The 25225-nt window shown below is 38.9% G+C and overlaps 1 protein-coding gene across 5 annotated transcripts in view; it reads left to right on the forward strand.

The window, feature by feature from the left end:
* The window catches only part of AFF1 (ALF transcription elongation factor 1), a 172310-nt gene that overhangs the window by 53161 nt on the left and 93924 nt on the right, over nucleotides 1-25225 (forward strand). The window contains exon 1 of one of the 5 annotated variants that reach the window (XM_033105977.1): nucleotides 3440-4086. The exons of the other annotated variants lie outside the window; for them this stretch is intronic. Within the exon in view, the coding sequence (XP_032961868.1) occupies nucleotides 4070-4086 (17 nt within the window). The 5' untranslated portion in view covers nucleotides 3440-4069. Of the gene's footprint in view, nucleotides 1-3439; nucleotides 4087-25225 lie in introns of those variants that run through there. 5 annotated transcript variants of the gene reach the window in all.

Genomic DNA, 25225 nt, shown 5'->3' on the forward strand with positions numbered 1-25225 from the left:
AATATGTGATCACTGTAGGATTAATGAAATTCAGGAAATGTAGAAGACATTAGCATAGTCTCCTTGTATAGAGAAACTTGTTTATTTTATTGTATAGATGTTTTGCTATCACGTAGCATCTTTTACTATTTTCATTAGATAGACATTCTTCATTGTACTGGGCAATTACTAATACGTACAGTCTTAAGTTGTTAAAGGGGCAGTGAAGATTGACAGGTGATCTTATCCCTTATTTGTCAGGTAATTTGGGTCTATTAGCTGGTCCAGTGTGTGCATCCTCTAGGGCCCAGGAATTCTTCACCTGAAGGTTACAGAGCCTCAGGTCCTCGCTAAGTGGGTTGCCAGGGGATCATGAACCACATCAAAGTAGAACAAATGTTGTGTGTGTGGGCCTATATCCTCAAATTTCATCAGAAGGCCAAAGAATTCTGTGCTACCAAAGCATTAAGAATGTCTTTTTGTTTAGTTTCACTGCTGAACAAGTCTGTGGGTCGGATACAATGGTGTTTTCAAAACACTTGGAAATAATAATGCCCATGTTTGTATTTCAGTACTTCTTCAGCCACATACAGTATTCAGTTACAGAATTTCTCTTGCACTTTTCTCTAGTATTTTTAGATCTATTACAAATCGAGTGTAATCCCACTTCTGTTTCATATTACCCTCAGTAATTTACATTACAAACGATCTTGAGAGCCCAGGGAATCTCAGTTGTAATCCTGATCTGCTGTTGATTCCATATTTCCTTTTGTATAAATATTTGCTGTATTCTTAATGCCAGGAGAAATGACACAGTTCACAGAGGAAAAATACAATTTTAATATTAGTGATGTTAATTTCTAGCCTGTGGTAAGTGAAAAATTTCTGAGTGAATGCTATTATGAAATATTGTTTCAACTTACTTATATGTCTGATATCAATTTATTTGAAGCATAAATGATCATAGCTGATATTTAGCACAGCAAGAGAAAAATGGGGGGAAATGGCATGCAAAAAATTCTTGGGAGTAGACTTTTGCCTGAATTTATACTTTCTTTCCTTGAGGGTTTATCACTCTACTATTGCGAAAGAATATATGTGTGCAATAGTATTTTATTGCCTGATAGATCTCTTAATAGTGAAAATATTAATAAATGCTTTCCAACAATGATCCTTAAAATCATTGAGGGATTATAAACCAATATTGAATCACAAAGCTCTTACCATTATTTTCTAAATATGTATGCTCTAAGTAAGTGGTTCTCACATATAAGCAGACAAATATTAGCTGGAGAATTTGTTGAAATGCATATCCCGGGGACCTCACCCCATAAGGATTTTGACTCAGCAGTTCTGGAGTCTATTTTTAACACATGCCCCAGGTGTTTTGACCACATCTTGCCAAGGCTGATATGCGTGCTAAGACGTTATGTGGGAATAGCTATAATACAATAATATTACCTTTAATATAAGAGAAGCCATGATGATTATGGAGAGGTGAGGGAAACATTAGTAAATGACATGGATAATTTTGTGCCTCCAAATTTATTTTTATTTTTTAAAAAACTTTTTTCCAAAATTGAAAAAATTAGTAAGAGGAGTGGCATTAATTTATACTTATGCAAGTGTCTTTACTGTCCAGCTTAGTAGAAGACAGCTGGCATCTCATATCTGTTTCTGTATTCAATCTATTGCAATGGTGGTTTGGTTGAACTCTATGAAGAAGATCCAGCTTCATACAGAAAAGGAAGGAGTATTTTAATACCTTTTTTGATATTATACCCAAACTTCACCACAAGTCATAGTTTCTTAAAGCTTAGTTGGAATGTAGAATCTGAAATCACATTATCGAGCCTTTTTTTTTTAACTTTGGTACATTAAAATCCATTGATTTATCTTGCATTTTCAATGGATCTTTTTTACTCATGGGTGATTCAGAAAATATTGGTCACTACGTAATGCAGATCTTCTAAAATCATAGTCATTACTGTCCTTATCTCATCAGAAAAGTCTTTAAGTTTGGGAAGCTGTCAAGCTCACAGTGGCAGTTGTGAAGTTCTCCAAAATGCTTGAAAGCTCAAATTTTATCATTGGCAATAAATACTGTCAGTTGTTTTCCTTGAAGAAACAGACGCACTTTGTTCATTTTTGAGAAAATGACTGCCAAATACCCAAGTCAGAATAACCCACCACAGTTTGTCAATTGTTCTTTCAAGTAAAAATGGTAGTCCATGAAAAAACAGCTCGTGCAGCTTGCAACTCAATTACTCAAGTGTTTTTCTTCTAGACGCCCATTGTACTTCAGTCTGCAGCAGCCGAGTGCTTCATGTGTTCCCATTTTGTCATAAGGAATATCAAAATGACCTGTCCTCAAGGGTCAAGATTTAATCAAAGTAGTAATTCTGGCTGCTTGCTTCATTAAGGACTTTCGTTAAAGGAAACTGGCTTTTTTTTTTTTTTAATTATTGCTAATAGTGTGGTGAAGAAGAATGCGGTGACTACTACTAGTTCCACTTGCTGCGCTGTCTTGATTAGTGCTAAGGCGCCAGCACTTGCCCCACAATTGCTTTTGCACCACGAAAGCAAATGTCAGCACAGTGAAAAAGACAAATAATGTCTTTGTGTTATTCTAAAAATAGTTTGACCCCTGAGAAGGTCGTGGGGACCCCCAGGAGTCCACTAATGCCACTTTGAGAACCAGGATAGAGATGCATTTGGGCCTTCCTTCCACCCCCACCCTCCCAGCTTTGTGTTTTCTGTGCCAGACGTCAACATGTCTGTATTCCATGGCTTTTTAGCAGTACAGTCTGGAGTATCTCTTTGTGAGATGGGCAACATTGTCACGATTCTAGATAGAGTGGGGAGTCCACAGGACGGGCATTCATTCAGCATTCATTTAAGAGTTTCCAGCTGCTACAGTGTGCTCCTTCCTGGCCCCCTGAAAGCTGAAGTATCACCTCCCTCTAATTCTACCCATCGAAAGTTTCTTCCTGCTTAGCTTTAGGCACAGTTGAAATTTAAATGCCTTTCCTTAGTAGGACGCGATATCGTTTGTATGTCGTCTGCTGCTTGCGATGTTGTTGGTTTGTATTCTGATTTTTGAAAATTTTGTCAATCCCTTAATCACTTCAAAAACCAAAATGAGTTAGTTTCCTTTGTGATGTGCATGTTGTCCCCTCAAAAAGGAGGGAGGACGTTTTGTAAATATTTGTCTCAATGTAACATGAAATCAAAACTGAAAGCGAACAAGTAAAAACAAGTGTGCTAACATTTCCTGACTGTAAGCATCGGAATGATCAAAAGTAGGGAAGGTGGTTTACTGTTGTGGTTTTATTCCTTAGTCAGTGCAGCCTCTTGGGGCCCAATATTCAACAAATATTCAAATTGGAGGTGGAGTTCTGAGCGGCCGGGTACCGTGTGTTCCGGTGTGTTCCTACATTGTTGAAACCTGGCAAGAGAGCGCGAGCCAGGGAGCCCGCAGGCGGGGCTGGGCGCCTAACGTCCAAGCTGGGCTGCGTCCGCGACCCGGCTGGGCCCCCGCCCGCGCGGCGCAGCCTCGGGTCGGACCGGTGGAGCGCCGTGCCCATTTAAGGAGGCGGACCGTACCACCAGAACTTTCTTGACGGGGGAGGGGTATTCCGGCAAACTCGGACGACTTGAAGTGAGCCGAAAGACGATTTCTTTTCCCTTGTGACGCTGGCCCGAGTTCTAGTGCCGCTGGGAGGGAGCTGTGCACCGGGGGAGCTTTGAACGTGGGCCCCTTTCGTGTCCCTTCTCCGAAATCGCCCTGCGAGATCTCACTCGCCCCGAAGTCGGACGCGATGTTCCCCCGCGCGGCCAAAGTGTAGTTCGCCTGCAGAGGCCCCAGTGCCCGGATGTCCATCAGGATTAGTGCGAGCCAATACGGTCGGAGCCCGAGGCTGCGCTGAGGACGCCCGGGCTCTGGAGCAGGTAGTCCCGCAACCTCGGGAAGTCGCGCTGGGGAACCGTCCCCGCCCGGCCCCGGCAAATGGTGAGCGCGGCGCTGGCAGAAGGGCCGCGGGTGGAAGGCGCTCATGGACAGAAGACCCTGAGCTCTATAAACTGAATTATGGCAGCCCAGTCAAGGTAAGCCAGGCACCGAGGAAAACTTTTAAAATATGTTAGTGGCTGGGGGAATTGAAGGTTGCGGCGGGGAGGGGGGAGGGTTGGGGTGCTGCGAAGAAGACGGGCAGGAAGCAGCTTTGTCATTGCTTTCTCATCATTCCCGAGGTTGTGGCTCATTATTTAACGTCAGATAAAAAACAGTTTGGAGGACACACTAGACAGTTTCAACAGAGTGGAGCAGACGGATTGAGTTCAAGTTAGAATCACAGTTAAATTTCTTCTTTCAAAAATAATTGTTAACAGAGAAATTAAGTTGATTTAACTTGTCCGCCTTTGCCCAAATTTTCATTTCGTTTCTTTGTGCACCTCCCTGTGCTTCTCTGGGTTTGGTTTGGTTTTGTTTTTTTGCTAGTGTCTTGAGCAGAATTTCATAAACCAGCTAATGTGAAACAAAATGTGTTCACCTTGGGGAGGGTGGTTGAGAATTTGCCTGGTGGTTGAAAATTTTACTGCTAAAATGTACGATTCCACATAAAACGGCACAGCTTGAATCTGCTGAGTAGGCAAAGACCGGGAATGTACGGGGTAGGTGAAGGGGAGAGGATAATGAACTGCATGCAGTTGGTGTCAGACGAACGCTGTTGTAAGAACCTCCAGCTCTGGCTTGTCATGGTTTGTTACTTGTTTTATAATGAGCGTTAAAGACTGGTGACAAGGCACTCATAATTATTATAAAATTCAAACCGTTGTGTGATTTCATTTTAGTTGTGACAGCAGTTGGTGCTAAGAGAAACTTAGGGTACATATATATGTATATCTATACATATCTTTTATATATGGATATGTATATCTATATATCTATATATCTTTTTTAACTTTTAGTTTTACCCAAAAGCTGTTTAGTGTCACATATTTAAAATAATGTGAGGCCTCTTCAAATTGATATTTGTAGTATAGTGATTTGGGGATATCTTAGAAGGCTAACCACATTTCATTTCTGAAGATGCAGATGGATCACTGAGGGAAATAGATGCTTTGATGTTGAAGTTTGGGCTGGATAAGACTTTGAAATTTTTCCCTAAGAGATAATAACTTTCTAGGAAGCAAAAGGACTATATACCGTGTTTCCCTGAAAAAAAGAAATAGCTGGACCATCAGCTCTAATGCGTCTTTTGGAGCAAAAAATTAATATAAGACCTAGTATTATATTATAGCCAGCCTTATAATAAAATAATACTAGGTCTTATATTAATTTTTTGCTCCAGAAGACGCATTAGAGCTGATGGTCCGAATAGGTCTTATTTTCGGGGAAACATGGTAGAGCACCACATATGCTACCTGCTTTGTATATTTAATCCTCTGAACTCAGTGGTTTAATCCCTGCCCCCATTTTCTTGATTGTTTTCGAAAAGGGGTTCTTGACTTGGAGCCAAGTAGTAGAAAAACTTGGATGAGAAACAAAAGTTGAATCTTCATTTTTGCGAACCTTTATTGAAATTTAACTGCCAAAGGGGTCCGTGGCGTAAAGCCTTAGATTAAGATACCTTGATCTCAGAAATTCAGTAAATATCTAACAGAGCTCAGTAATAAAGAGCTGGGATTTGAGACCAGGTGTGAGTGATTTTGGTGCCTGAGCCCTTAAACTAATTAGGAATAAAATGATTTAATAGCTAAATTGGACACTGCTGTATGCCAGGCACAGTGACCTTAATTGGATTACCACTCTTCTCAGTCACTTAAGTAGGCAAGTAGTTTTATTTTCACTGTTAGGTTAGTTAAGGAAACTGAGGCCCAGCCAGCCTGTTTCTTGCCTGGGGATACACAGGTAGAGCAATGCCTGACTCTTGCGTGAGCTGCTCTGCAGCACTTCCTTACTCCAGGCGGCCTCTTCAATGCTGAGGGGAGGCGTTAAAAGGAAGCTGCAAGGGCCTCAGTATGAGTGTACAAAAAAGCAGTTTCTGCTCAAAGTGCTTTTTGTTCCAAGATGTAATAATCTGAGTTATTAGCGTGCTAGTTCAGCTTGCCAGCCATTGAAATAGGAGGACTGTACATATTTCATGCTACCTGGCTTTCAGACATGCCCTTGAACTAGGAACAAAGCCACAAGGCCATGATATGTGTTGTTTTCTTAGCCTGCATAATGGGAGTATATCTTAGAAGTTGTAAATGTCCATTTTCTTCAGTTACATCTGGAATGTGGTCCAAGCTCATTTAGACATTATGCTTTGTGGGAGAGTAGGGTAACCTTTGAGATCCAAAGAGAGAATGAATATATGGAGCAGATTGCAGATATTTGTGGGTTTCCGGATAACCTCACAGCTGGGCCAAGTTGCCCTTCGTAGTCTGAAGTGAAACTGAGCCATCATCTATGATGTGTAACCTGGGGTAGTAAAATCTTGCTTATGTGTCACACACAGTATCTGTGTTGTGTGCTCTTGAAACAATTAATTTGGATTGTTGGACTCATTGGACCTAAAGACTCATAGCTCAGTTTGTTCAAACCACAGTAGTTTCATTGTGCACTGTTTAAATTTTATTTTTATTTTTTTATTTTTTTGGCTAGAGGAGGTAGATGGGAACTTAGATGAAATGGAATTTTGTAGCGCTGATAATGAATACATGAGCTGACCATGGAAATTTTATTATTTGGCATTGCTGTAAGGTAATATTCTTGATTCGGTGTTGATGGATGGCATATGACTAATTTTTCATGTGAGGAGCCCAGGGAGTGCATTCTTTTTCTAAAGTCAGTTCCTTAAGGCAATACATTGTCTCACATTTGTAGTATCCCCTGCATAAGCTGGAAGTACTTTGAATGGGGGAGGGACTACCTGAGTATTTCTTGGCTTGTGAATTTTTTATAAATTGAGGTTGTATATTCCTCTTCCTCATTTTAAAACCTAAAAGTAGGAAATTGATTATTTTGTTTTGCTTTGTGGTTGAGTTCTTCTCTAGAAACGGAAGACATTTATTGAATGAGAGGTGAATTGCCCAAGTTTTAAGAATTAGAATTTGGGTCAATATTTTGAAAACACTGCACATTTGGTTTGAGTTATCAGAGTTATGGAGGAAGGCAATCACTTAGAAATGCAGCATCAGTTAAAGCAGGAGTAAGCCGTGCCTCAGCTCTCAGGGTAGGGTGTGCTTTTTTTGGAACCTGTAAGCACAACAGATACATTGACTACACTTCCTTGTGGGAATTGTAACAAACTCACTTTCTCTAATGCGAGTTAGTTACAGTCTGGCTTTTGTTTCCAAATTCTGATCAAAAGACATTAAGATTATACTTTTCTACACGTCTACAACCTGGCCTCGCCTTGTTTGAGAACCAGTAAGCCTATGATAGATGAATAGGGGTGGGCACGGAATCCCAACAATTTGTGGATCTGTCCTTTTCTATGAGGATTAGCTTTATATTGAGGAGTGTGTTGATGGACAAAGTAGAAAGGAGGGCTTTGTGTGGTTCCCCATCTCCGCTAACCCCCCCACTGAAGCAATCGCTGAAGTTTAGGAAGGAACACATACATACCTTCAACTACCATCAGGGATTAACCAGTTTTAAAATGCACCTTATGCTACATAAGAGTAAGAGTAAGAATCGTTGGCCCACCCCTACCCCGGGGGGTGAAGGTGAGGTGGGGAGGGATGTAGGGCTGGGAATTGGAGTTGAACTTGCTTCTTTAAGCGAATAGCATCTGGTGGCTGAGAACATCTTAAAAGAAAGTACTTTCAGGCAAACTGCAAAAGGAAATTAAGTTTAGTTAACTCTCCCACAGCGTTTTGGTTTGAATTTGACGAAAGTTAATGAAGTTATTTAAAAAAATAAAGCAAAGTCAGATTGTTCCCAAGATTATGATGAAGCCGGTTTTTGGTGGCTCTCTTTGATTCTGGTGAGGGAAATTTTTCCATTGCAAAAAGCAATGCTCTGAAACTGGTACAGAACTAGTTTTGCTCCACCCTCTGCCCCCACCCCTGATTTATGAACTACTGATAGATACCTTGGAAGAAAACTCCTGAAAGCAAAGGAGCTATGAGTAAATATGGGCAAACATCAAAGAAGAATGCTATGATATTTTGGAAAGTGCAGTTCAAGGAAGTGATTTCAAAAGAGAAAGAATTTCTGCAGTATTTTGACTCAGTGAATGTCCACTTTTTCCCTTGTGACACCACTGTAAACAGTGTCCTTGACAGAAGAGCAACACTGACAGGTCTTTTAAATGATTCCTTCTAGTTCATACTGAGAGCCCAGCTGAGCTTCCTGACTCACAGACTAGAACTCCTTCCGCAGTGAAGACGGAAGGAGGATTGAGTCATTTTTTTCTTGTCAGCTGGGTTATATGGGGATGTTCTTTGGCAAAATTAATACAAGTGCTCTCTTGAAAGACTTAGGGGATTCTGTATTATACTATGAAAAGGTATTCAACTGCTGTATTTAAACAATTTAAATATCAAACATACTTAATCATGGATAAGAAAAAAATCTGTTTTCTTCTTCTGGTACTGTCATTTATTTTGAGCATCCAAATCTATGTGTTATCTAATAGCTGTAAAATGGGGGCCTTAGAAAGCTGATTAGCTTCATTACTACTTTGAGGTACAACGTATAACTCGGTTGCTTCTGAATATACAAACTTAGTTTTCTATTAGCAAATTGCTCCATTTCATTTGTTTTCCAAGATTGGCAAATAAGTCCCAAATCTCCTGTCCTTGAAAAAGGAAAGTCCTCTATGTGAGATGTAGTGAGAAAGGATTGTAAGCAAACAGTGTATTCTGATTCTACCTTCGTACTTCTTGGAAATATGGTCTGCACTTTTAGGACAAAGGTTTTTGGCCCAGAATTACAAACATAGCAAGCTTGGGTATCATAATCTCTTTGTAGTGATTCAGTTACATTTTATTGGTATAGGGTGGGTGCAGATAGCTTTTACAACTTAAATGATTACCTCTCGTTTTTACTTACCTGAAACAAATTTGGGGCAGAGAGCTAAACTTTCAGTGTTTTACCTCTGCTTCAGAGGGTTCTCAGTTCATTCTACTATGAATATAATATGTATTCGTTTGCTCAAAATAATAGAATGCACGATAATGTCTTGCTCAAATATAAATGTACCAGACAAAGTTTAGTGTTAGACCTCAGGGGCAAAAATAAGATTTATAACTTTTGGTGGCAATGCCTTGGAGACCCAAATGTAAAAATTAACAGTAAAACCATCCGAGTGCTGACTTTCTGTGTCTTGGCAGTGATCAGTGTTGAGAAGCTTTCCCCGTGTGCAAACTTTTCCTTTTTCCTATCTATCCACAGTGAGTTAAAGCTTAACCCGATGGCCACACAGCCAGCCCACTTAATATCCTGAAAGTCTTTTTCTCTGGTGAATGTCTGTTGTTTTCTTGTGTTGGTTTATGGGCTTTATTTTAAATTTAACCAGATTGAAATCCTCTCAGATTCTTAAGGCTATTACTCAAAGTAGTAATTTGATGTCAGACTTAATATATAAAACAAGAAATCCCAGTAGTGAAATCTTGTCAAAAGGTACTGAAACAAAGAGGAAGGGGAAAATATATTGTATTTCTACTGACATCTAAATTGTCTTTATTTTGGTATTAGGTGTTATATTTCCAAAGGGCACCCACAGTTTGGCCACGTTCTAATAGTACCAAGAATTGTTCCTCCACAATGGCTCACGGGAACGAGTGTTTGGAGAGCTGTAGGCCGTTTCATCCTTTGCGTGGGGATGGGAAGAGTTAAGGAGGTGACTCTTGTCACTGGTTTACCTTTATTTTGCCCAAAAGGATCTTGCCTTTCTTTTCAGTTTTGCTTACTGCTAAACTGGCCACGTTCAACAAGTAAAAGTAAAAATATTTTAGGGGCAATGTGGTCGTATTAAGTACAAGGTTTTCAAAGTTGATTAGACATCAGAATCATCATGAGTGTGTATGAAAACCATGCAGTCTGCTCCGCTCACCGTCCACCCCCACTCTGATTAGGCAGGGCCTGGGTGGAGCTGGGGTGGAGCCCTGTTGGCTCTGAAGCCAGAGGTCTGCCTACCACACTGTGAAGTGGGATGTGTGTGAGAGAGGTGTATAAACTAGGGTATATATTGTGCAATGCAATTACATTTTGATTTTATATATACATATATGTATATATATGTTTACACACATACATACGCACCATATACAACATGTTTTTTTCCCCTCTATTAAAATAGTCATGAGGTTGGTAGGAAACCTAGATATCTCCCTCTCTATATTTATTACCTATTAGGAATTATACTAGTTGAAATGTCCAGATGCACCTATATTTAAAAAATAAAGGAAAAGGAAGGTATCAAGAAGTAAGTCCCAATGTTTAATCATGCACACTTTCCCAAGAATTGTTTCTTCTCAAGGATGTAGGTATTTACCCTTTCCTATCCACTCTGGGCTCCCTCCCAAAACTCCTAACTCACTCTGTACTGCACACACCCCAGTTTATCAGGTGGCAGTTGGTTTTGTTCCCAGGGAAAAGTTAAAACTGTGAATTGGTCATTTATATCTAAACTTTCTGAAACTGAAATGAAAGGTTTTTTGGTTTGTTTTAAACAAAAAACGTTGTCTAGGTAATAGTGTTGTTGAACAAATAATATTCAACAAAAATTTTTAAATGGGACTCCTACAGGGAAGTAAATGTTAAAATTATAGCAGATGTCAGTTCCTGTAACAAAATTCAGGAAACACTTTCTGGTATGTGGGTGTTGTAACTTCAATTCTTGGAACTTTCCTTCAGGAAACTGTCCTGTCAAAAGCAGAGCAATAGAAAAAATATGAAGCACAATTCACAAGCTGTGCTGAGCAGTGTAATTAAATTTTGATTTGGTGCATATGTTTTTGTGGTCGTGACAGAGCTGAGATTGTCACGTGACTTTCATCCTGGCTAATGTGCATCTGGATAACTTGTTAATCGCTGCTCTAAAAATACAGGTGTATCTGATTTACTCTGGATGTAGGTTTTTGAAAAGTGGTGTAAAATTAACCAGCTCCTTGTTTTGTACAAAAGTATGAAACCTGCTTCCTACCCAACTTTGCAGAAATTACTTAATTTTGTCTCACAACTGACAAATGAATATTTTACCTTAGACGTTTCTAAGTAAGATATCCTATCTAGTGATTTGGTAGCTCTTTGAGCCCACGATATTATAATTTCAAAAAAATTATCTAAAGGAAAACAGAACATCTCATTGAGTTAATATGCTGAGTTTTAAACAGTTTTTAAAATTCATTAAAAAGGGCTATTTATTAGTACAAAGTTCTGGAGAGTAACACAGAGCTAAAGCTCTCATTTTACGTTTTTTCCCCCCCTAGTTAACTTTGACCTTGCAATTACACTTTTAGGAATTATGTATTTCTGTTATTGTTTTACAGTCTGTATATCTCTCTTTCACCCTCAGCCCCCTTTTAGACCATACTTGGGCTAACTCTCCACTTTAAAAAAATAAAAAAGCGGTGCAAATATAAACTTTGTACCACATGGAAAAAATTAGGCAGCAATGTTTCCTAACATTAGCATAGTAAAAAAATGAAATGAAACCCAGTGTGTTACATTTGTTTCAAAATGAATTTCTGCCACCTGAAAATGTTGGAAAGTATAAGCAGATTAGTGTTGTCTGCTTGTCCTGTCACTTGGTTTTAGTGAAATTCAAAATAAACCAACTAAAACTTAAGTTTTTGTTTTTAAATGGGACCTGTGCCCAAAAGACAAAAGGCCCTAGATTGGAAGTTTTAAAAGATTGAGTTTGATAACACCTCTCATTTTGCTGATAGTATTGATAGTGAGGGATTTTTGTTTTAACCCTCATGACAGGCCTTACAAACAAACACTTTCATATATTTCATATTTTAACAGTCATGTTTTTCTAAGGATAAAGTGCAAATCATTAGATTTACTTAATCGCAAAGTTTAATTTGTAAGCTTTTAAAAAATCATGACAGTTCTCATGATAAGCCTAGAGAGAAATTTGTTTTTTGTCTGAGGTCACCTGTCTTTTGTGGTGACACTCCTGAAGTATTGGTTTAGCCATCATTTTAAAAGAGTGAAGTAGAAGCTTTATTGCTACTTGGTCTTTTGGTAGCTTGGTAAATGACCCCCACCTCCTTTTTTGATACGGTGAGGGGAGTAGTTAGTTTCAATTCACTTACATTCACTGTCGCCCAATCTTTTATCTCTTCATTTTATGCATACCATATTTTGCCATGTATAATGTGCTCCCGTGTATAATACGCACCCACATTTTTGGCCCAAACTTTCAGGGAAAAAGTCATTTAATATTTTAATTCAAATTTTTTTTGTTTACATTTAGGTACTTGTTTTTTGTAAAGGAATTTTAGTACTTATTTTTTTTAAACATATTATGGTACAAGAAATTTTATGTAGCAGTTAATTACAACACACAAGAACCGATACAAGGTACAAGCAAATTTATGTACCAGTAACAAATTTACGATATTTAGGCATCACAGAAGGCCAAGAACTCTTCGCCGACCGATTATCGTATTCCAGGGTATTATTTTGCATGTGGATATTCTTATTGATTTCTAGAGTTGCACTTTTAACTCATAAGCATAAATAAAAGAATTAAAAACATTTATATAGATGTGGAATTAGTCTACCCATGTATAATGCGCATCCTTATTTTTCCCCTCACAAATGTGGACAAAAAAGTGCGCATTATACACGGCAAAATATGGTATTTCCTCCCAGCCCTTTCCCCCCACCCCCACAACTTTGAGGTATATTTTACCTATGATAAAAGTTGCCCATTTCACGTGAACAATACAGCAATTTTTAGTTAGTGATCCAACCATTGCCATAAATCAGTTTTAGAACATTTTGTCCCTCCCATTAAAGATCTCTCATGCCTATTTATAGGTAATCCCTGTTCCCAGCCCCGTGAAACCATTAATCTACTTTCTGTGTGTAAATTTGCCTTTTGTGAACACTTGACATATATGGATCTTGTGGTTTTTTGCATCTGGCTTTTTTCACTTGTGTAATTTCTTGAGGTTTATCTATGGCGTAGCATGGGTCAATAGCTCTGTCTTTTTAATTGCTGAATAGTATTTCATTGTTTGGATATGACAGACTGGTTATTTCCAGGGAGGTGTTTTTTTGCGTTGTTTTTGTTGTTGTTTTTTGCAGGGTGGGGATGCTATTATGAATAACGCTGCGCAGTGAACATGCACGTCTTTGTGTGGACATGTTTCCTTTTTTGATTATTAGGAGATGTGATGTTTTACATTTATATATGACTTAAAAACACAACTCTCATAAATACTCCTTACAGTATTTCTTAAATTGGTTGCGCTTTTTGGTGAGGAAACTTACATCAAAGAATGTTTAAAGAAAACCAAATTAAAATTGAAAGTATCATACATGCTAATTGTTGTTTAAATAGCAAACAAAATTCCCAACCCACAACTCACAAACCTCTCCTAGCAAAAATATTAAACTGAAATCCTGCTAAATGGCCCTAGAAATTGTTCAGTGTGCTTTTTAATAAAAAACATTTTAGGCCAAAATGAGCTGTTCTCATTCACTACAGCCTCACATGTAAAGATACATTATCTATGTGAAGCTCCTGGAAATTATCATTAAAACTTGGGCCTTGCCAGGGGCCGGTGGGGGTCATGTGCCGTCAACTGGTAAACTTCAGAAAATAGATCTATTTTATGAAGAAAATTATTTCATTAAATGTTGTTGAAATTATCCTCGGTGCTTGTGTGATGGTAGTGAAAGCGAATCATCTATTGAGCACTTTGCTGGCTCTGCTGCAAAAGCAGCTGCAAGGCCCTGCGTTGCAGTTGTCTCCTCTCTGCCTGCCTGTGTGAGCCTACCCAGTGTGCTTTGAGCTTTGGGGCCCCAGTGCATTACGGCTTGTTACTGGGTATTCAGTTCCCTAGTTCAAGATTGTATCAGTAGGAATAGCTTTATGACTGTGGCCAAGTCACATGTATGCACAGTGCTTTTAATATTCTTAATCCATGTCAGTTATTGCCGACGGCCTTCATTGCTCACCAAGAGCCAGCCAGACAGTGTGTGCAGGTTTCTAAGCTGGTTAAGGAACATGCAGTGTCTCCCTCCCCACAAGGAGAGGGGCTCATAGTTTGGTTGGGGAGACAGAAAATAAGCAAACAAACTGGCCCGTTGAACAACTACAACCTGTGTTAAGTACTGTGGCAAAACAAAACAAAACAAAACACCATAAATGGGGAGCTGGAGCAGAGAATAGTGGAGTGTGGGGAACTTGGTCTCAGGTGGGCCATGAGGACATCTGAGGAAGTTGACCTGAGATGGAGAAAAAGCAAGTAAGTCATGTCATGTTAGAATTAATTGTCCTTTCAGAATATGCATGGAAATGATAAGTGATGGTCATGGGAAGGATGACATTTTTAAACAGGCCAAATATGGTTTTAGGAAATAACCATCAAGTGTCAGTTTCTCAAAATATATTTAACTGATTTTGTGGATTAGTTCTAAAACTTTTTTAATTTTAATGAAGGCAAAATGAGTTCCATAACAGTGTAACTTAAACTTTTAAAATAGAGACTATACTTTCCAAAAGTTAGCCTTAACTGATACATAACTATAAATAAGTTAAATGTATGGAAAGGAAATATGAGAGAACATTTTTCTTAGTTTGGAAGCCATCAAGTAAGGGATGTGATAGAATTAGACACGGTCCAGCTCTGTGGGTACAGTCATAAGGAAGTGAAGATATAGACAGTAAGGAGGATATTTAACCTGGTTATTAAATACAAAGGTTAATCTACAAAGAACCTGTTTCTACATGTGAAAGACCTTTATGGGAAGTGGAGTGAAAGATGGCTTCCATCTCTGCCAAAACCAAGTCTTCAAGAAATCGTTTATGTATATTAGGTTTAAACAAAGCAAGCCCAGAGTATGCTTTTCATTGAGGACAATTAAACATGAAAACACAGTAGAAGAAGGTGGTATTCTTTTGGTATATTTAGAAATAGAAAATAGATACTCTTCTACCTTGGATGGTTTAGGAAGTAGCAGATGGTTTAAGTACCTTTTTCTCAAGGGGTTCTGTGGCTTCTTGAAAAAAAATGTGATCACAATAAACTATTACCACAGGAACTAAAAGTTGCTATCTTCTCAGGCATCACAGCTATAGTTGATTATATACAGTTGCTTCAAGGACCTGCATTCATTATTACCTCATCTCTTCGTATCTCTGTTTTACAGTTATTTTCAAATAAATGTATCTGTCATAGACCTTTTGTGACAGAATATATGATAATTTTCATGGTTGTATTGTAAACGTGTAAAAGAAATTATATTCTTTATTTTTAGGGTACAGATTTAAATGTGTTTGTATGTTAGATGTATCTTGTATGTTAGACATTATTTCTATATTCTTACTTTTGTCCATTTGTGTTGTGTGCAGAGAGGTGAATAAAAGTCTTATACAATTAATAAGTTCCTATTTTTTCTAGTATCTTCTGGAGTTTTTGCTTTGTGAATGTTGATGCAATGCCTTTATGCATAGATGTTCATAATTGTTATGTCTTCATTTTAATATCCCCTGAAGATATTAGTTTATTATGTATTGTGTCAGAAGGTGTGTTTGAGTATTGGTGATTTTATTTTTTTTAAAGAAAAGATATATCTTTAAATTTTTTATCCACATGGTTTTATTTTGGTCTAGGGAGTGAGGGGGAGGGTCCCAGAACTCTCCTCTCTTCCTCCAAATCAGCTATTTTTCTGTTCTCTGTATTCAAGAGCCATCATTAAACTCAATCACTGTACCTTTGTAACATGTTTTAATAAGTGACAGAGCTAACTCCCTTCTTTGCTCTTTGTACTTTTAGAATTTTCATGGATATTTTCTCATGTCTATTTTTCAAGATCAACTTGAGTATTTTGTCAGAAAAAAACTGGTGGCGTTTTAATAGGATGACTTCCTAACAAACTTTAAAACCTCATCCTGTTTTTCAGAAGTGTAAAAGTTTCAAACAGGATTACTGTGTTCTTTGTAGATTTTCATGGAATGGAAAACAGTAAGTTAGAGTGCCAGGGACTCCTGAATCATTAGCCAGACACCACTTATTTATCTTGGAGACATTTGGGAAATAGTGTTTACCTCAGTTTCTCCAGAATGAAGTGAAAATGTGCATTTGCTCTCGTCATAGATCAGTATATTACTAATATAACTCTCTAAGAGTGAAATCATTTATGTAGGTGATTTACATCTGACTTTAGGCAGAGAGAGCATTTTGCAGTCTGTATTTCTGTGGATAGTATCTCACTTTCTAGGAGACTTTTTCCTCATTCACTATTTCTTGACCATAATAGATATAATTTAGGCTCTTCAAAATCTTTTTGTAGGTCAGTAAAATAAAAGCAACAATATATTAAAGTTGATGTAATTAAAAATGAAAGAACTATTTTCATTAATCTCAAGTTTGACCATTTTCTTTTTGTTCCTTTTCAGATTTTTCTTTACATATTAAATATTTTCACATAGTTGAATCATTCTTTGTGTATGTTTGATAAGTGATTGAGTCAACGTACAGGGGAAAGGTCAGGATTACTTTAGGCTGTTGTGATTTTTGAGATTGTCATTCTGTTTTAAATTTGAAGAGGAACAGATAAGACTTTGAGATCTTTTATGTTTAGAAATGCCATGGTAAGAATACATTTTTAAAAGCCAAAAACAGCCCAGTTAATATTGACTAATCAGGGTGGTATTTTATGCATTGTGCTAGGAGCCATGTTATGGTCTCTTCATCGATGCTGGTTATAATTTTATAAAGTATACTAAACATCCTATTTATGAGCTTCACTCACTCAATTATTTACAAGACTGTCATAGTTGAAGGGGAACTAGTGTAGCCTAATAATTGAAGACCCCTAAGATTTTTTTCTTTTCTTTTCACACATGGAAGTGTGTATACAGGCATGCTCACAGAGAATCCAAACATCGTCTCAGTAGGACAAGTTGGAATCATACGTGCAGACTGAAATTATTATTTTTAACTATGCTTTTGAATACTAGTTTAAAATTAGCTGGTGAAAAGTTGTGTCTGTTTTTTGTTTATTTTTGCTATCAGTCTCATTTAAAAACTGAGAAGGAAATAAACAGATTTTTGGCAATTGTCTTTAACTTTGTAAGTTTAATTTATGTCTGTTTAAATTATCAGGAATAGAAAGTTCAGACACTTATGTTTTTATAGAATTACATAAATTGTGGATAAACTGTAGGACCGCAAGAGTCACTGAAATTATTCATTTATTGGAGGAAAACATTTCTGATTTAATTCTAAAATGATTTTTTTTCACTATAGTTTTGTAGTTGAGCTGGGTAAGAGTGGGTGGTTATTTCAGTTGGTGTTGGGAATTTTTTTTGAAAAGGATAAATGGTTTCCTATGTACTAACTGCTTTTCTTCAAAAAAAAAAAAAAAAATGGGTTTTAGAGCACAGAAAATATTTTGCGGAAGCAGCAATAAAAAGCATGTGATGAAGATTAGAACCCAGAATGTCTCTTCACTAATGGTGCCAAACTGTCAAACATTTGAAACAATAATGAAAAACAGTGCAATTGATGAAACAAAGCATACAAACCATGCTTGAATAAGATGATTTATCCTACACTTAGGTGTTTTTGTTGTTGTTGTTGTTTTTGTTTATTTTGTTTTTTGGTGGGAGGGAAGAGTGATGTAAGGGATTTTTAGGTTTAATAGGAGGAAAGAGTAGAAAAAATGAATTTTGGGGGAGTGTTTCTATTAGTAAACTTGGGCACTGTATGTATAATTTGGATGTGATAACTGTCATGTATTGATCACTCTGTTATGTTCTGAGCCTTGAGCCAAGGACTTTGCATATTAAATATTACTGAATCTATAAGGCAGAGACTAATCACTCCCATTTTACAGGTGAAGAGACTGAGGCTCAAGGAGATTAATTGACTGAACAAGGTTACACGGTCAGCAAGTGACTGCTGACATCACAGCCTCTGCTAATCTACTCCAGAGTTTCATGTAAATGTCCTGTTTGTTCTTCTTGTACTTATCCATATGGCCAATGCTCTTTGGTTTACTAATGGAGCGAAGGAACGATGGAGAAAATGGAACATGATTGTGTGTTTATGTCTGTCTGTCTTTGAACTGAACCGTGACTGTGAAACAGGAAACGGGAGTGAGCAGGGAAGCATGGTACATGTGAAATTCCTCTCAGGGTGAAGAAAGGTGCAGAAGAAATGTGAGGTCCGTGTTTCCTAATGCCAGCCTTGGGAAGTGCCTTTTCCTCACAACTCTGTAACTGACTGTAATACATGGGGAATTAGGTGATGCAGCTACTTGAAGTTGTGGAATATTTGTAACTCAGGGACCTCCTGTACTATTTGGAAAGGAAGATAGATGTGGGTGGAACCTTCCTGGATAAACCTATAGTCAGGATGCCGCTTCCTTATGAGAAACTCGTTTTGGAATGAAACAGACATCCTTCTCCGTCATCTTTTTTAGTATGAAATGCACACACCCCTTTGCCTCTGTTGCAGGACAACACACTTTCATGCCATTTTTGGATCCTCCTGTCTTCTGCTGTTCTCTTACCCTGTTCCATATGCGGTTAGCTCTGGGGACCGTTGTACCGTGTGTAGTATTGAATTATCATGGGGAGGGGATGGGTGGGAGGAGCAGAGAGAGCATGTGGGGGGCGGTGCGGGAACCAAGGCCTGTGCTGCTTTGCCCAGCACTTGGACTCCCGCTGTGTATGGTTACTAATAGTCACAGTTGTTGAGTATGTACCTTGTGCCAGGCTCTGGGCTAAACACTGTGTATGCATGCATTAGTTAATTTAATTCTGAACTACAGTCCTAAACCTTTGGTCCAATTAGCTCCATTTTAGAGAACAGGGAACTAGAGCTTAGAGAGTTTGACTTATCCTGTTGGCTGCATAGCTAGTAGTGACAGAGTCTCGGAGGTGCCTGGCACAAATGTAGCTTAGGAAAGGTTTCAACGTGTTGGTGATGGCCGCTGTCTGAGGAGATTCCTGTCTGAGGAATATGCCCCGCTGTCTGAGGGGCATATTTCTCATTCTCTGCAGCAGTGGTTCTCAGCATGGGGGGTGGGGAAGGTATTTGACTAGAAACCTATTTGATTGTCACAGCTGGGAGGAGGCTGTGCTACCTCATCTGAGAGGTCAAGGATCCTGCTAAACAACCCACAGTGCACACAGCAGCCCTCATTACAAAGAATTCTTCGGCTCAAAAGGTCTCAGTGCCATGGCTGAGAACTCCTGCTCTGCAGGTGCCCCTAGTTCATAGGTGTGGGGCTATTGGTGCCTTAGAGAGCATCTGTGTATTGTAGTCAGACTCCAACTCAATCAGTGCTGGCCCCAGGTGATAGTTATTTAGCCTGTTAGGACACAATGTGTGCAAGACACTGCTGGGTACCGTGCATTACACAGCCCTGTGGAAAAGGGAGAAGTGGTCAGACTCCTTAGAAGTTAAGAAAATGGAAAAAAAGCACTTTATGAGTGGAGGGGTGAGGAAAGGATTTGTTGAAGCAGAGGGGACGTAGGATCAGCAAAGGTTCGGATGGATACAAACTGAATTTGGAAAGTGTAAAACCTCAGAGGAATAGATGAAGAGCTCATTATTCTCTTTAGAGCTGGAGGTGCATCTGGGGGACATTTTCAGGCTTCTCCTTTCCTACACACTAGAGTGCTCTCTGTTTACCATGAACTTTTACAGTCATTAACTCACTTAATCCTTACCTTCATCTTAAGGAATTGGTACTATTATTTATCACCACCCCTTCTTAATGGCTGGTGTAATTGAGACTCAATGACTTGGTTAAATGACTCGCTCAAAGGATCACAACCAGGAAGTAGCAGAGCCCAGGTTTGAACCTTTCACTAACTCCAGAGGCCATGCTCTTGACCGGCTTACTATGGTGGTAACCCCAGAATGTTCTGTCCTGTTGTGTGTGGTTCAGCCTCCTGTCTACCTTCCTCAAACTTAACAGAGCCATGGTAGGAGACTGACAAACAACAGTCCCCATTTGGGGACGTTGAGTGGCCATACGGTTGCTCTGTTGCAGGAGGTGATAGAGGGATAAGAAGTGAGGAGGACCCATTAGCGGAGAACTGAGTGAGCCTTCTAAAGGAGCAAAGAATTCTGAGTTGACGAGGGGCCTCAGCATATCTGGCAGGGAAGAGGTTGATTACAGCAACATTTTGAACTAGCTCAAAGGACAAAACATGTAGAGAGGGAGATTGGTAGATATCAGGTTACCACCTATTGTATTAGATTTACTTGTGTGAAACACATTTCTAAAATCTGGGCCTTTTGTATCCGAGATATCAGGTGCAACTCAAACTGGGAAAATCAGACTCATAGAGCCAGGCCGCCTTAAAGCCCGAAGCTCTCTGGCTTGGTAATTTTGAAGGGAAGGACTTGCAGGAAAAACACTTTGAAATATGAAGAAGGAAATGTGATTCTTGTAGTTCCTTTATAGGCACTAAGTCAGTACATGAAGAAATAGGACAAGAATCAGAGAAGATTATTTTTCTGAAACCTCACAAACAACCTAGTTCTCAAATAGGACAAAACAAGGATTTTTTTTTTTTTAAAAAAAAGATGAAGATTGGAGGACGGAGGAGGGAAAGGTGAATTAAGTCTTCATGGTGGCTGCTAAGGAGATTGCTCTGACAGCTTTCCAGATGGGAGCCTGAAACTTATTCCTGTAAATGTGTGTATGTATCTACTAGATCACTTGTAGTTTCTCAGCAGAGCAAAAAGCAGAAAGAAGCCAAAGCAAGAATTTGAAGGAGTGAGGTAAGGTTTTGGTTGGTGTGCACGCACAGATAATACTCCTGCAGCAGGCACGCGTGTGCTCGAGCTGCTTCAGTCCTGCCAACTGCAGATGGAATCATGTGGTTCACAAGTTCAGGGCCGCTGTTTCGTCTCTTTCCTTCCAAAGGTCCATTGTACCAATTGATAGGGGGATGTGTGCTTCCAAGTGAAGCCTTGCTGGTAGAACTTCATGTTTAACCAGCAGTCTCCAGATGTGTCTGATGGAAAGATGGGGAAGCCCGTAGTGCGTGGCCACTTCTCAGATCCTGCCCTATTTACTAGTTTATGCTTGTGGTTATTTTTTCTAACGTATTATGAACATTCTCAAACATTCAGAAAAGTTGAAGGAATTTCACAGTAAAAAGCTTTATTTCCAGATTATACTATTAACACTTTCTTATGCTTGCGTTACCATGTATCCATTCATCTCTCCATTGCTGTGTTCATCCACTAACCAGTTTTTATGCTTTCTTTGTAAGTTGCAGTTGTCAGTGTACTTTCCCCACTTCACCTTGTATGTCGTTAAAGTTAAGTATTTACAGATTTTGTTTTTTTTAATGTTGCCATAAAATTTATGTGCCACAAAATGCACGGATCTTAAGTGTATTGGTACCTTTTGACAGTGCATACATCCAAACCCCTATTAAGATATAGAAGTAATCTTAGGGTTATTTTTTTGGCGTGTGTATGGGAAGATGATTAGAAGATAAGTAAGTATGCACATTCCTATTTTGTTTTTCTTCCTTTCAAGCTGTCGTTTCTTTTTTAAAAAATTTATGAGATGAGTTATGTGTGCTTGATAATATCTCCTTTTTGTAGATTATTTAGGTAATTTTTTGAGGTCTCAGACCAAAACCTTTGAATTAAGGTACGTTTTTCTTTACCCAAGTTGTCTTTTGCTAAGAATTCTCCTGGATTCCTTTATGGAGGTTTCTGGGGTTTTTGACCCTCCTAAGATAATATTGAATATTGTTTTTAAAAAATGACTTTTTTTGTGACTGTTAGTAACTAAAATTTCGTCTGTGTCTATGACCAGGGGTATGGTGACTGCTTTCTTTAAAACAAGCAAAGCCTTCTTTACCGAGTGCTTTGAACACTTGAGTCTGACCCCCAAATCAGTAAAGATAAAAACTTTTTTGGAATTAGCTCTTCCCTCAGTAAAGACACTTTGTGGGGAGTAGAAACCCTTGTCTATTCTTGAAGACCTCCCTATTTTTGGGTAACAGTCAAATGCATATGACAGAGTGTAACTAAACCACCCCCTGCTACTTTGAGAGTGCATGTATTAGAGGAATGCTAGGAGAATTAGGTCGTGTTCTTTCAGGGTGATGCTGTGGAAGGTGGGGAGGCGGGGTCTCTTCTAAAAGCTGATGTTGGTTGTCCTGCATGGGTGGGCCCAGGGCTCTCAGAGCCTCCCTTCCTCAGCCAGGATGAGAGAAGTCTGGGGGTGATGGAAACTCTTCCCAAGTAACCTGGCATGGGACTATAGATAACCAGGGGTACCAAGCTAAGTGGGAAGTGGTAATTTGTCAATCAACTTATCTGATTGCACGTTATCTGTTTATTTCTTGTCTGAGATCCTGCATCTTTTGGTAGTCTAATGTAAATGTTCCAGCCATTTCTCCACCATTTTAATGTAAGGGAATAGTTGAGTCTGTGATTGGACCAGAGTTGTAAGGGAAACTGAAGGCAAAGTGTAGGGGTAGCAGTCTTAATTTGTGAGAGATCCCTTAGGAGCTTTTAAATCCTAAGGAATAAGACATAAATATGTGTAATATGTTCACTCTACCTCCACTTGTGGATCTTGGTTTAATTTCATCAAGACTGTCAACCTGTTTCATCACTGTCAAGCTGACAGATGTCCTTGTATTTAAATAAAGGTATTCAAATCTAGTGGTGCAGTCTCCCAGCAGACTTCTAAAGAACCAGGATATTTGAGGAACAGCAAGTTCCGACCTTTAAGAGCAGCCACTGGTTTAATTCTTGATACTTTCCAAAAACCACACCCGCCTGCTGGAGTAGATAGCTCAGGGAAGTTGGAGGGACTTACTGTGCCTTGGGAGTTTTTAATCTCGGAGCTTCTCTTAATGATTTCTTCTGCTCTGCCTTTTCCCTCGTATCCTGTTCTTTTCCATTTATTTCCTAAAATTATAAAAGTTTGTATTGTGAAGGCCATTATTTCACTGAAGATGCAGCTGGAACCAGTGACTGGAAGAGTTTTTATGCCTCGTACATCTCCCCAACTTCCACCAACACACTCTTTGTACAGCTTTGAAGCTGTTGACCATTAAGCCAGGCAAGGTATTGGAGATGGGGAAGTCGGGTATAATAGAGATATTAGATAGCATCATACAGAGAGTGGCACTAGAACCTGAAGGCTGCCAGCTTGGCACGCTTTTCACCACACCCTCCATTATGCTATCTGTTGGAATAAGAGAGTAGGGCCTTAAAATTAGATAATCATAGATACGGATTTTTTTTTTTTTTTTAATCTTCTTCCCTCAAGTCAGGAAAGCTGATAAGAGAGGAATTGGGTGTTACTAAAAGGCTGGTATAGTCCAGCAGAAATTACTTCGGTAGTCTACATGTCACTTCTTTAAAATGAAACACTTCAAAATAAACTTTAAAATTCACCCTATTTTTCTTAATAATTTAGGGTCTAGTCCAGGGTTTGACAAAGCTTTTCTGTAAAGGACCAGATGGTAAATATTTTAGGCTTCACTGCCCATGCAGTCTTTGTTGCAACTACTGAACTTTGCAATTATTCAACTTTGCTGTTCTAGTACCAAAGCGGCTGCAGATAGTATATAAACAAATGGGCAGGTCTGTGTTCCAATAAATCTTTATTTACAAAAACAGGCAGTTGGGCTATAGTTTGCCAACCCCTGGTCTGCTCCATCTTTTTGGTTTTGCTTTTTTTAACGTACATTTTGAGGTTGAAATTTATGTATTGATCAATGTTAAATAGGAATGTTTTTAGAAAAAAATTCCCTCTTTGCCATTGGTAGCCTTATTCTCCTTTAACTAATTTTACTTACCAGTCTGAAATTTCTGGGGCTAAGCATGTCGGGAAATGAAGGAACAGTTTGGAGTGGGGATGTTCAACTAAATGTTCCTTTTAAATTAACTACTGAACTTTTTTTAATAGTGGGATTTTGACTGCTCATTCAGCAAATGATACATGAAGGTCTTGAAAATAGTGTAAAATCATTTGGATGAGGAAGTCAGGCCACACCTTGCACAGCAAAAATCTGTAATGAGTACGCTGGTGCTCTGTGGGCAACAGCTCTGGGGGGCAATCAGGAGGAAAGAGGGCGTGGGAAGAGGGATCCGTTTTGCTTTTGTGCTTATCTGAGGCCACCGTTAAGTCCCTTTGCATTCTAAACTTTGACATCCCCACTGTGTTCATTTTCTAAACTTGACAGTGTTCTGTGTGCAAGTAATTTGAGATCATTGTTTCAGGCCCAGGAAAGTCCACAGCCCATTATCAGGGGATTGCTGCCCTGAAAGATCATCGAGTCCCTTAGGCCAGCCCAGTGCAGTTGATGGCTGCAAAGGCTGTCACCCCCACCAATGATCGGGGGTTTATTTGGAGAAATTTGGAGTTGGAGAATGAGGTAAATAAAATGGGTGCAAACACCCCATGGGGAATGATCACTCCTGCATGACTTAAAAGCTTTCTCAGCAGGGGTATGCGGCCTCCTTTCTTCCAAACTTCTGCTCATCCTTCAAGCTCAGATGTCACCGCTCTTAATTAAATCATCCCAGACTCCCCTGTTGGTGTTTTTCTCCTCTGATTCTGTAGCACTTGGAGCCAACCTCTACAATCACTCTTAGCGGTCCCCCCTTGTGTACTTCTCCCACTAGATTGTGGAATCTCCTTGGGTCTAGCACATAGGAGGGAGTCAGTGTTTACTGGAAACAAATAGATTTTCTGTTTTTATTCTGTGAGGCTTAAGGTCTTGCATTGGACTACTGAAAACCATAGATAAGATCATTTGTGCTCTTAAATAACTTTAAGTGGCGTACATAGTATTGAAAATGCATTTCTGTTTGAAGAAAATATTTTATAATCAAAGGCCCTGCTTAATATAAATTATGAGTGTATTTGGTAATTTGGAATGTTTCTGTTTTCTTACAATGGATATATTAGCTTCTGCTTTTCAAAGAGAGCTAAAAATAAAAATATGAAAGCATTATAAAGACAATATCTAAAAATCCCGAAGTGTGTTTTTCTTTTTTAACTAATTGAACTCTCAGATTCTAGTTGTTAGCATTGGAGGGACACTTTATTAAGTTT

This window comes from Rhinolophus ferrumequinum, chromosome 5, assembly GCF_004115265.2.
Source record: "Rhinolophus ferrumequinum isolate MPI-CBG mRhiFer1 chromosome 5, mRhiFer1_v1.p, whole genome shotgun sequence".
Lineage (NCBI taxonomy): Eukaryota > Metazoa > Chordata > Mammalia > Chiroptera > Rhinolophidae > Rhinolophus > Rhinolophus ferrumequinum.